This window comes from Bombina bombina, chromosome 2 (genome assembly GCF_027579735.1).
Source record: "Bombina bombina isolate aBomBom1 chromosome 2, aBomBom1.pri, whole genome shotgun sequence".
NCBI lineage: Eukaryota > Metazoa > Chordata > Amphibia > Anura > Bombinatoridae > Bombina > Bombina bombina.
This window is the reverse complement of record NC_069500.1, coordinates 506,138,273-506,152,130: the sequence shown is the minus strand read 5'-3', so window position 1 is coordinate 506,152,130 and position 13,858 is coordinate 506,138,273. Positions and strand designations below refer to the sequence as shown.

Below are 13,858 nucleotides of genomic sequence, written 5' to 3'. Positions count from 1 at the left end.
CAGAGATTTTTGAAGACCAGGTCTATGGAGTTGCCTTAACAATGTGTTGGAGATGTTGTCCACTGAGACAGGCCTAAAGAGGTGGTAAGGGATAGAAGTTTAGAGGCAGCAGGTGTGTTAGGCTTAGCAAGGGGTATGTTGAAGTCCCCTAAGATGAGAGAAGGGACATTACAAGATAGAAAATGTGGAAGCCAGAGTTCAAAGTGGTCCAAAAAATTTTGATGCTGGGCCAGGGGGCCGATAGATAACTGCAACACGAAGAGCTATAGGGGAGAAGAGGCGGATAGCGTGAACTTCAAAAGATGAGAAGGAAAGAGAGGGGGGGGGGGAAGGAATGCAGTGAAAGGTACTGTGTGGAGACAGGAAAATTCCTACTCCTCCTCTTTGTTTGTCTCCAGGCCTGGGTGTGTGACTGAAGTGCAGGCCACCATAGGACAGAGAGGCTACAGCAGTTGTGTTAGAGGAGGAAAGCCAAGTTTCAGTGAGGGCTAATATACATACAGTATATATATAAAACAATATATATATATATATATATAAATATATATATATATATATTTATATATATTTACTGTATATATATATATATGCTGTGTATATATGTATATATATATATATATATATATATATATATATATATATATATACACAAGATGAAGGAAGGCACTCACTGGTCTTTTCATCAAAAGTTTATTTAATCAAGCGTGACGTTTCGGGGGGACACTCCCCTTCCTCAGACAAACACAAACCAACAACAACTGAAAATATATAGCCAAACAAACCCCTCCCCCAGTGAAATTGTGCCAAAATGGTTACCATAGTGATCATCAACAACAGAGAAATCCTTAGTGAATTCCACATATAATACAAGTGTTATCAGATGCTCATCATAAAAGCAGTACATGATAAGTAAACATATCAGAAACAGATAGTGGATATCCAAAGAGAGCACATACCAAACATACTCATATATGTGACATAGTGAAATATATTACAAGTGCAAAATAATTAAAAATCTACATGTGTAGCAAATACCAATGTGTCCCCTAACACATATTCTTAATAGATGTGTATTGTGTAGTGTTGTGAAATGTACACTTTTATACATTGTGCACTTGTGGTCATTTTATAAAACCAGCCTAATGGACACAGATCAGATTAAGTAATAAATAAGAAACAACCATCATTAGGGCAAAACATGATCTAACAGGAACAACACACATTAACAAAATCGCCAAACCTTAATTCTGTAATCAGGAATACAGCAAGGGTTAAATCATGGTCTATAACGGTTAAATCCTAAGTGACAACATAGCCACCTCTACAAGTGTATAAGACAGTTATAGTCATACATATGGGAATTCTATATACAAAGTAAGGATTATGTACCTGATAGTTAATAAGATCTGGAATGGCGAACCATGTGTCCTAGACGCACACACCACTCGGCTCAGTGTGTTGACGTCATCCAGCTGACCTAGCCTCACAGAGTAAATGGTTGCCAAGGCAACGGTACGCAGCTATGGCGAGTGGCAATATACAAGTTAGGGAATCATATTGCCGGCCAGATGCCTTGGCAAGCGACCAAGTATATAATAAATAGTTACCACTCTCCAGTGTGAAATAACTTTGTTCACGTGCTGCTAACTGCACAGATTATATATTAGTACACATCCCAGACCGGTCAGAGAATACTATCATAACAGCTGATCCATAAAAAGTAACTGCTAAACAGAATACACCTAAAATAAATACATAGATAAAGTGTGCCCAAAATAAATAGATAAAGAAGCAGAACAGCATAACTGATGATGACAAATAAGTAAATGAGTGAATATCATGAATATAAATAATGAAGATAAATATACAGTATATACAGTAAATATACAGTTGCCTTGGCAACCATTTACTCTGTGAGGCTAGGTCGGCTGGATGACGTCAACACACTGAGCCGAGTGGTGTGTGCATCTAGGACACATGGTTCGCCATTCCAGATCTTATTAACTATCAGGTACATAATCCTTACTTTGTATATAGAATTCCCATATGTATGACTATAACTGTCTTATACACTTGTAGAGGTGGCTATGTTGTCACGTAGGATTTAACCGTTATAGACCATGATTTAACCCTTGCTGTATTCCTGATTACAGAATTAAGGTTTGGCATATTTGTTAATGTGTGTTGTTCCTGTTAGATCATGTTTTGCCCTAATGATGGTTGTTTCTTATTTATTACTTAATCTGATCTGTGTCCATTAGGCTGGCTTTATAAAATGACCACAAGTGCACAATGTATAAAAGTGTACATTTCACAACACTACACAATACACATCTATTAAGAATATGTGTTAGGGGACACATTGGTATTTGCTACACATGTAGATTTTTAATTATTTTGCACTTGTAATATATTTCACTATGTCACATATATGAGTATGTTTGGTATGTGCTCTCTTTGGATATCCACTATATGTTTCTGACATGTTTACTTATCATGTACTGCTTTTATGATGAGCATCTGATAACACTTGTATTATATGTGGAATTCACTAAGGATTTCTCTGTTGTTGAGGATCACTATGGTAACCATTTTGGCACAATTTCACTGGGGGAGGGGTGTGTTTGGCTATATATTTTCAGTTGTTGTTGGTTTGTGTTTGTCTGAGGAAGGGGAGTGTGTCCCCGAAACGTCACGCTTGATTAAATAAACTTTTGATGAAAAGACCAGTGAGTGCCTTCCTTCATCTTGTATACTTACTGCTGGCACCCTGGCACTGATGGACTTTGAAAGTGAGAGTGCTCTCTATCGCATTATATATATATATATATATATATATATATATATATATATATATAATTATATATATATATATATATATATATATATATTTATATATATATATATATATATATATATATATATATATATATATATATATATATATATATATATATATATATATATATAGAAAACAAGAGAATGCACTCTCAGGACTTTTTAAAAAAAAAACAATTTAATGGAACGTTTTCGGGGTTCACAACCCCTTCATCAGCATACAAAACAAACAAAATTCAACTCATTTATAGTGTTACATATCAATTACATCACATCAACCTGAGTGTCTCTCCAAAGGAAAAGTGCGCCAATTTTTTGAGTTTGGAACGCATCTTGCGTTCCACAGTGCTATCCGAAACCGGAAGTTGTGTTACCTCACTTCCGGTTTGCGGATTCAATAAACAAACGTAAAATTAATGATGAAGTTATGCATTTTAAACGTATTTGAGTGACATACTAATGTAGAGGACTTCTTATAGCAAAAATGTGCCACATTATCATAAGTGCCTGAAAATTTGTGATAAATATACATTGTCAAATGTTACTGCATCCAGTCGGCATGGAGACAGTAACCATGGTAATCATATACAATCCGGATTACCCAAAAGTGCCATAACTTATGTGAAATTTATAATGGTGTGCCAGCTGAATGGGACAACAATTTTCTCAGTGTCAGAAATAGCGTACAATCAAGCTGTATACGATCATATCGCATATTTAAAAATAATCATTAAAAAAATAATAAAATAGAAGTTGGACCATATAACAGTACATGTGATTGGAATGGCAAGTTGTAAATGAGAAGCAAATATAATGTTGCAGATATGGGTGCTGTGACTTACAATGTATCGCCAGTGTATTAAAACAGAATGACGTTTGGCATGTGTGCTGCTACAATGTATGTGCAAACAAATAGATATATCGAATGGGAGCAGTATACAGGGAAAGGAATATATGTAGTATTGTAGGGCTGTGCTGTTAGGCTGCTATAACGCTGGGGCACCATTTTCATATGAATTCAATTTGGCCATTAAAGGGTTATAGCTTGCATCGGCCAAATGTGGATGTAAATGACTATGCACAAAGTCATATAAGGAAGGAAACCTTATTTTAAAATTCTATCCTCAAGTATAATTGCAAAACAAACGGGGATCTGCAAAAAGAGGTAATTATGGTAATGGTCAAAAGGACATGTAGCTCATGTGGATACTATCCACCTCTGGGATTTATCCAAGTGGATGTGGTAATTTTTTATGTCCGTTTTTAGGACTGGTGGTGCATATTAAAACAATGGGTAATGGCTCCCAGCGGACCAGGCTTCCACGGAGAAGGTGGAGACAGATGTCCCCCCTAAACCATGCCGTTAGGCGCACAACACCTTCCCCTACAGCTAGGGGAGAATGGAATGTGTGCCAAAACGGAGCCACAATGTCCACCTGGCATACCCCAAGTATGTAGCACCCCAGTTGTTGATCACATAATGCTCTTAAAGTCCGGCATGGTGTTCAGGCCACCTGGCTGTATTGTGCCTAATCTGAACATCCACTGGGCCTCTCGTTTCAGGAGTTGCTTGTTCCGGTCGCCCCCCCCGATCCAATGGGGGTATGTGGTCTATTAGAATGTAGCGGATGGAAGACACTGAGTGTCCCTTGTTAGCGCAATGTCGCGCCACTGGCTGTTCGGAATCACTGTTTTTAAGTGCTGTCCTTATGGCGTGGTGGTGATTGGCCATACGCTCACGGAGTGTGCCAGAGGTCTTCCCTATGTAGAAACAGGAACATGGACAAAACAATAAATATATAACGTGAGTGGTGGTACACGTTATGGAGTGTCAAATAGAAAATGTTCGGTTGGTGTGTGGGTGATGGAAAACTTTAGTACCCACTAGGCCATTACACGTTGTGCAGCCCAAACAGCGATAGGAACCCTTTATATTCCTTTTCTTCCCAGTCGAATAACATTGTTTGGGATCCGTTTTCACCAGAAGATCTTTGAGATTGGTTCCCCTCTTAAACCCAACCATAGGTCGTAGATTATGAGTAAATGTGAGTTTTGGGTCTGAAGACATAATTGGCCAGTGCTGTCGGAGAATCTGGCCAATGTTTTTTGTCACTGGAGTAAAAGTGGTAGACATAATGAGCTTATCACTAGCGTCCCTTTTGGGTTTGGGTATAATCAATTCCGTCTGTGTTAGCATTGAAACGGATTCCATAGCGTCCTGTATTATCGGGATCTTGTAGCCCCTGTTCTGGAACCTCTCGCCCACTCCTTTCAATTGGGAGACCCCAGCTTCAGGATTAGAATTGTTGCGCATTGTTCTTATGCATTGTGATTTTACTATGCCTTTTAGTAGGGCTGGGGGATGGCAACTATCTGCCCTTAGTATAGAGTTGCGGTCGGTGGGTTTATGATATAATGTGGTTCCTAAGTTGTTGGAATCCTTGAAAACTGTCAAGTCCAAGAAGTGAATGGATAGGGTATCCACTGTCATCTTAAACTTGACGTTGTTGGTAGTGTTATTAAACACATCAAACCATTTATGGAGTTCCTCCAGGCCCCCTCACCACACCAAGAAAATGTCATCTATGTATCTGTAATAACAGATGATGGATACATTCAGCGTGTTCCACAGATACATGTTTTCAAATTGTGACATGTAAATGTTGGCGTACGAGGGGGCCATGGAGGAACCCATGGCTGTGCCAGCAGTTTGCAAATAAAAACTATTTTCGAACCGAAAATAGTTTTTAAACAGACAGAATTCAATGAGGGACAATAGAAATTCTACTGGGGGACCCTCATATAGGGGGTTACCCGTGAGGTGTTCTTGTATGGCTTTAAGTCCATCAAGATGGGGTATGATGGTATACAGACTGTTGACATCCAGAGTGACGAGTAAATCGTCTGGCTGGATATCAATAGTCCGTATTTTACGAATGAAATCATTCGTATCCATAACATAAGACCGTGTTTCCTTCACCACTGGCTGTAAAAGTACATCCACATATTGTGCTGCAGGCTGGGTGAGTGACTCCCTAGCTGACACAATAGGACGGCCCGGTGGGTGGTCTAATGTTTTATGAATTTTGGGGATTGAATACAAGATGGGTATCTTAGGGTATGTAGTGATGCAAAAGTCACGAATGTGCTCAGTTATGTACCCATGTTCAAATCCCAATTCAATCAGTCAAGTTGTGTTTTAAATGATGTAGTAGGGTCAGAAGTTAACAATTTATATGTCTGAGTGTCTGACAATTGTTTCAGGATGTCCTCTCTATAATCACTATAATCTAAAAGAACAATGGCCCCGCCCTTGTCGGCGGGCCTTATGACTATAGAGGAGTCATTCTGGAGGGTTTGAATAGCCTTTAATTCATCTCTTGAGAGATTATGTTTCCATAATGTGTCTTTTCTGGCTGTGTCCAAGTCCTGGGTGATCAACCTCAAAAATGTTTTGGTACTTGGACTGCTGTTACTGGGTTCAAAAGAGCTGGGTACTTTGCATTTAAGTTCAATGTGGGGCTTTTGTAAAGGCGAATCCTTGTTTTGAAAAAATTCTTTAATCTTAAGGGATCTATTCAGTTTGTAAAGGTCTAGTTTAAGATCAAATTCAGAGACTGAAGTACTCGGCACAAAAGATAAACCTTTATTGAGTACTTTGCGTTCACTGTCAGTCAAGGTGTGTGTACTCAAATTAACAATTATGTCCTCTGTCGTGGTCGTCTGGGGGGTCTGTGTCTGATACCCCGCCCGCCTGATGTGGGGTCTGTAATGCCTCCCCCTCCCCGAGACCGTGTTGTTACCCCTAAAAAATGACTAGGTGTTGAGTGTGATCTGGGTTCATATGAGGAGAATTGATCCTGGTGCCTATGTTGACCAGGTGGAGTAAACACAGTGCCAGAGGGGTTCTTATCGGTATCAGTGGAGTCTTCCCCACTCGTATCTACCGTGTCAAAGTGTACCCGTCTGGTTCTGTGTCTCCTCCTGGTCTGATTCCCCTGTGTGTTGGTCAGCCATTTGTACACTTTTCCCTGCGTGTAATCACTATTGACAGTATCCAGTTTTTTGTTTTTAAATGTGATTAAATCACTCTGGTATTTGTCAATTTGTAATTTAATTTTTGATAACCAGTTCTCTTGGGTGTCATTGGTGAGTGTGATGCTGTGTAGAGATTCAAACGTTTGTATTTCTGTCCTAACTTTCCATTAAATTGTTGTTTTTTTTAAAAAAAGTCCTGAGAGTGCATTCTCTTGTTTTCTATTTGACGATATATTATTGCACCCAGGCGAGTTGGCCATGGTGGGCTGAACTGGAAATTGTTTACTACTATATATATATATATATATATATATATATATATATATATATATATATATATATATATATATGTATATTACTTGGGTGTATGCAAATTCATTGCAAGTCCTGGTGAACATTTCTTAAAAAAAAGTCACATTACACCCTGACCAAAAATTATTATGGCCAAAAACCTAGGGGTATGGAGGTTGGTTGGGGCAGCAGAATTGTGAGTGCCTAGGGCAGCACAAAACCTAAATACGCTAATGCGTCATATCCATTGGAAGAGTACTCACTCAACCATGCTTTTGATAGGCCAATTGTGTTGTTGTTCAAAAATCATCTACATTAGTTGATTGAAATCAATGTCCCTCAAGATCCAATCCTGTAGCACTTTTCATGTCCGACTATCAGACTGTTTAATGACCCGTCCCTTTACACACTGCGGTAGCTAAAGCGGTATCCCTAGCAACCATACTGGCAACCATAATCTACTGGTAGATCTCGATCTACCTATTGGTCACCCCTGATTTAGATGATCTGCGGCTTCTAAGCATCTCATCCTTTTTAGGAAATTTTAAATGCAGCAGATTCATTTTTTTAATTCTTATTATCCAAGTTTATGACGGTATAATCTAGATTTTATTAATTGGAGTTTGGCGTTAGCTGTGAAAACCAGCGTTAGAGGCTCCTAACGCTGGTTTTAGGCTAACTCTGGTATTTGGAGTCACTCAAAAAAGGGTCTAACGCTCACTTTTCAGCCGCGACTTTTCCATACCGCAGATCCCCTTACGTAAATTGTGTATCCTATCTTTTCAATGGGATTTTTCTAACTCCGGTTTTTAGAGTCGTGGCTGAAGTGAGCGTTAGAACTCTAACGACAAAACTCCAGCCGCAGGAAAAAAGTCAGTAGTTAAGAGCTTTCTGGGCTAACGCCGGTTCATAAGGCTCTTAACTACTGTACTCTAAAGTACACTAACACCCATAAACTACCTATGTACCCCTAAACCGAGGTCCCCCCACATCGCCGACACTTGATTAAATTTTTTTAACCCCTAATCTGCCGACCACCAACTACGTTATCCTTATGTACCCCTAATCTGCTGCCCCTAACACCGCCGACCCCTATATTATATTTAGTAACCCCTAACCTGCCCCCCACAATGTCGCCGCCAGCTACCTACACTTATTAACCCCTAATCTGCCGACCGCAAAGCGCCGCCACCTACGTTATCCTTATGTACCCCTAATCTGCTGCCCCTAACACCGCCGACCCCTATATTATATTTATTAACCCCTAATCTGCCCCCCCACAACGTCGCCTCCACCTGCCTACACTTATTAACCCCTAATCTGCCGACCGGACCGCACCGCTATTATAATAAAGTTATTAACCCCTAATCCGCCTCACTAACCCTATAATAAATAGTATTAACCCCTAATCTGCCCTCCCTAACATCGCCGACACCTAACTTCAATTATTAACCCCTAATCTGCCGACCGGAGCTCACCGCTATTCTAATAAATGTATTAACCCCTAAAGTCTAACCCTAACACTAACACCCCCCTAAGTTAAATATAATTTACATCTAACGAAATTAATTAACTCTTATTAAATAAATTATTCCTATTTAAAGCTAAATACTTACCTGTAAAATAAATCCTAATATAGCTACAATATAAATTATAATTACATTGTAGCTATTTTAGGATTAATATTTATTTTACAGGCAACTTTGTAATTATTTTAACCAGGTACAATAGCTATTAAATAGTTAAGAACTATTTAATAGTTACCTAGTTAAAATAATTACAAAATTACCTGTAAAATAAATCCTTACCTAAGTTACAATTAAACCTAACACTATGCTATCATTAAATTAATTAAATAAAATACCTACAATTACCTACAATTAAACCTAACACTACACTATCAATAAATTAATTAAATACAATACCTACAATTACCTACAATTAAACCTAACACTACACTATCAATACATTAATTAAATACAAAACCTACAAATAACTACAATGAAATAAACTAACTAAAGTACAAAAAATAAAAAAGAACTAAGTTACAAAAAATAAAAAAATATCTACAAACATAAGAAAAATATTACAACAATTTTAAACTAATTACACCTACTCTAAGCCCCCTAATAAAACAACAAAGCCCCCCAAAATAAAAAATGCCCTACCCTATTCTAAATTACTAAAGTTCAAAGCTCTTTTACCTTACCAGCCGTGAACAGGGCCCTTTGCGGGGCATGCCCCAAGAAGTTCAGCTCTTTTGCCTGTAAAAAAAACATACAATACCCCCCCCCCAACATTACAACCCACCACCCACATACCCCTAATCTAACCCAAACCCCCCTTAAATAAACCTAACACTAAGCATCTGAAGATCTTCCTACCTTGTCTTCACCATACCAGGTTCACCGATCGGTCCTGAAGAGCTCCTCCGATGTCCTGATCCAAGCCCAAGCGGGGGGCTGAAGATGTCCATGATCCGGTAGAAGTCTTCATCCAAGCGGGGCAGAAGAGGTCTTCCATCCGATTGAAGTCTTCATCCAGGCGGCATCTTCTATCGACATCCATCTGGAACGGAGCGGCAGCATCCTGAAGACCTCCGACGCGGAACATCCATCCTGGCCGACGACAGAACGATGAATGACGGTTCCTTTAAATGACGTCATCCAAGATGGCGTCCCTCGAATTCCGATTGGCTGATAGGATTCTATCAGCCAATCGGAATTAAGGTAGGAATATTCTGATTGGCTGATGGAATCAGCCAATCAGATTTAGCTCGCATTCTATTGGCTGATCGGAACAGCCAATAGAATGCGAGCTCAATCTGATTGGCTGATTGGATCAGCCAATCGGATTGAACTTGATTCTGATTGGCTGATTCCATCAGCCAATCAGAATATTCCTACCTTAATTCCAATCAGCCAATCGGAATTCGAGGGACGCCATCTTGGATGACGTCATTTAAAGGAACCGTCATTCGTCGTTCAGTCATCGGCCAGGATGGATGTTCCGCGTCGGAGGTCTTCAGGATGCTGCCGCTCCGTTCCAGGTGGATGTCGATAGAAGATGCCGCCTGGATGAAGACTTCAATCGGATGGAAGACCTCTTCTGCCCCGCTTGGATGAAGACTTCTACCGGATCATGGACATCTTCAGCCCCCCGCTTGGGCTTGGATCAGGACATCGGAGGAGCTCTTCAGGACCAATCGGTGAACCTGGTATGGTGAAGATAAGGTAGGAAGATCTTCAGGGGCTTAGTGTTAGGTTTATTTAAGGGGGGTTTGGGTTAGATTAGGGGTATGTGGGTGGTGGGTTGTAATGTTGGGGGGGGGTATTGTATGTTTTTTTTACAGGCAAAAGAGCTGAACTTCTTGGGGCATGCCCCGCAAAGGGCCCTGTTCAGGGCTGGTAAGGTAAAAGAGCTTTTAACTTTAGTAATTTAGAATAGGGTAGGGCATTTTTTATTTTGGGGGGCTTTGTTGTTTTATTAGGGGGCTTAGAGTAGGTGTAATTAGTTTAAAATTGTTGTAATATTTTTCTTATGTTTGTAGATATTTTTTTATTTTTTGTAACTTAGTTCTTTTTTATTTTTTGTACTTTAGTTAGTTTATTTCATTGTAGTTATTTGTAGATATTGTATTTAATTAATGTATTGATAGTGTAGTGTTAGGTTTAATTGTAGGTAATTGTAGGTATTTTATTTAATTAATTTAATGATAGTATAGTGTTAGGTTTAATTGTAACTTAGGTTAGGATTTATTTGACAGGTAATTTTGTAATTATTTTAACTAGGTAACTATTAAATAGTTCTTAACTATTTAATAGCTATTGTACCTGGTTAAAATAATTACAAAGTTGCCTGTAAAATAAATATTAATCCTAAAATAGCTACAATGTAATTATAATTTATATTGTAGCTATATTAGGATTTATTTTACAGGTAAGTATTTAGCTTTAAATAGGAATAATTTATTTAATAAGAGTTAATTAATTTCGTTAGATGTAAATTATATTTAATTAGGGGGGTGTTAGTGTTAGGGTTAGACTTAGCTTTAGGGGTTAATACATTTATTAGAATAGTGGTGAGCTCCGGTCGGCAGATTAGGGGTTAATAATTGAAGTTAGGTGTCGGCGATGTTAGGGAGGGCAGATTAGGGGTTAATACTATTTATTATAGGGTTAGTGAGGCGGATTAGGGGTTAATAACTTTATTATAGTAGCGCTCAGGTCCGCTCGGCAGATTAGGGGTTAATAAGTGTAGGCAGGTGGAGGCGACGTTGTGGGGGGCAGATTAGGGGTTAATAAATATAATATAGGGGTCGGCGATGTTAGGGCAGCAGATTAGGGGTACATAGGGATAATGTAAGTAGCGACGGTGTCCGGAGCGGTAGATTAGGGGTTAATAATAATATGCAGGGGTCAGCGATAGTGGGGGCGTCAGAATAGGGGTTAATAAGTGTAAGGTTAGGGGTGTTTAGACTCGGGGTACATGTTAGGGTGTTAGGTGCAGACGTAGGAAGTGTTTACGCATAGCAAACAATGGGGCTGCGTTAGGAGCTGAACGTGGCTTTTTTGCAGGTGTTAGGTTTTTTTTTCAGTTCAAACAGCCCCATTGTTTCCTATGTGGGAATCGTGCACGAGCACGTTTTTGAGGCTGGCCGCTTGCGTAAGCAACTCTGGTATCGAGAGTTGAAGCTGCGTTAAATATGCTCTACGCTCCTTTTTTGGAGCCTAACGCAGCCTTTATGTGGACTCTCAATACCAGAGTTATTTTTATGGTGCGGCCAGAAAAAAGCCGGCGTTAGCTACGCGGGTCCTTACCGACAAAACTCTAAATCTAGCCGACAGAGACTAATATTTTCCCACCTCTTCATTTCCCCACCCTGTATGGAATTTAATAAATCTTTTTTCATTTCAGTTACCAACTAAACAGAGTGATCTTCTTCAAACTGGTTTTGTGTCATCTGCTTCTTGAGCTCTTCATGTTGGGAGTTGTAAAAGAATCAGCAGAATTTTTTCCTTTTCCTGGAACAACTTCTTCATGTGTCAAGTTTTCAACAAGTTCCTTTTTTTCTCTCTTTTTGGCTTTTGAATTTTGGCCTTTTAATTTTTTAAACTCTTCGAACTTAGTTCTTCTCTTTTTATTTTTATTTTCTAATGAGCATCAAAAACGAAAAAGGAGGTTGGGGAGCTCAGTGGTCAGTTTATGGTCACTACCGCTATTCTGATTGGTCTCTATATTCTGTTAGTTCTAACCTAGCTTTTTCATTGGCTAAATATGTTTGGTTTTTGTTTTCCTTTATGTTGTAATGTTTTCCTTTAATATTATATACCTTTAAACGTTGCATTGAGTAGTAAAAGAAAGAGAAAGCAAAATAGTTTCTGTGTCTTTTTTAAAATCTAGATGATACCGTCACAAGCTAGGATAATTTTCATCACAGTTAAAGTGAAGGTAAATTTTGGTGAATGAAAGCCCTTTTTTTAAAATACTATTAAAAACAGGGGCACTTTCATTTATCAAAGTTTACAAAGCAGCCGTTTTGTTAAAAAAAAAATCCTTTTTTTTCTTTTCACTGCTACAGCAGCTTTCCCCACCTAGAAATCCTCTATTCACACGTCAGGAATGATTCATCCGGCTTCCTCCAATCACAGCATGGCCTCAGGCAATGACTACCCTGGGGGAAAGCTGTGATTGTAGGAAGCAGGATTAGTCATTACTGACGTGTGAAAAGAGGATTTCTAGGTGGGGGAAGCTGCTGTAGCAGTGAAAAGAAATGTTTTTAATTTTTTTAACAAAACGGCTGCTTTGTAAACTTTGATGAATGAAAGTTCCCCTGTTTTTAAACGGGCTTTCATTCACCAAAGTTTACCTTCACTTTAAGAACCGCAAGGTCCATTAACTCTGCTTATATTTCTATTTCTTTCTAAAATATTAATCCTTTAGAACCATCTTACAATAGTTGTGCTTACTGATAGAATATTGTTAACGATACTTCACTCAACTCAAAAAGCTATTCCCAAAAAGTAAGTGTACCTCCTGACAGCTTACCAAGGATAATAGAGAACAAAGGGATATGGGAACGTGCTAAAAGAAGCATCTATTTTTTATTACTATTAACTGCTATAAATATTTCATATATTAAATATTTTATATATCTAATTACTCTGAATATCGCAATATTGTTCATAATATTATACCTTATCTCAATTGCTTCTTTTAGCGCGTTCCCATATCCCTTTGTTCTCTAATAGTTGTGCTTACCTCCTCTACTGTAAGTCAATCTTATGAATCAACCCTCTTTCTTTAAAATTTCTATAAAGAAATCTATTCTGAAATCATTCCTTCCAGCTTGATATCACAGCCTTTTGTTATGTCACTTAGTATCTTGGAAACGTTTGCAAATCTACAGTTTACACTTTCATATGAGCAAAATTCTGTTTGTTGGAGAATAAGATGTATGAAATGTAGTATGAAGTATAAATAATATAAATTTTTTTCTATAGGAAATGCTGTTAAGTTTTCAACTGTTAGAACCCCGCCTTTAAGACCAACCGATGCAGACTACAATTCAAGACCCTTTTTTTGTACATCACCTTCAGAAGAGGCAGGAAACCCCATCTTTTGCTCCCCTCGAAACATTGATCGACAACATACAGAGCCAGTATCGGCTTTCAAAATCATGAAGATGTAA

General features: G+C 38.5%; 1 protein-coding gene across 1 annotated transcript in view; it reads left to right on the top strand.

The window, feature by feature from the left end:
• The window catches only part of CCNB1IP1 (cyclin B1 interacting protein 1), a 142,471-nt gene extending 128,613 nt beyond the window's left edge, over positions 1-13,858 (top strand). Inside the window, 1 exon segment of the mRNA XM_053699912.1 lies at positions 13,671-13,858. Coding sequence (XP_053555887.1) covers positions 13,671-13,858 — 188 coding nt within the window.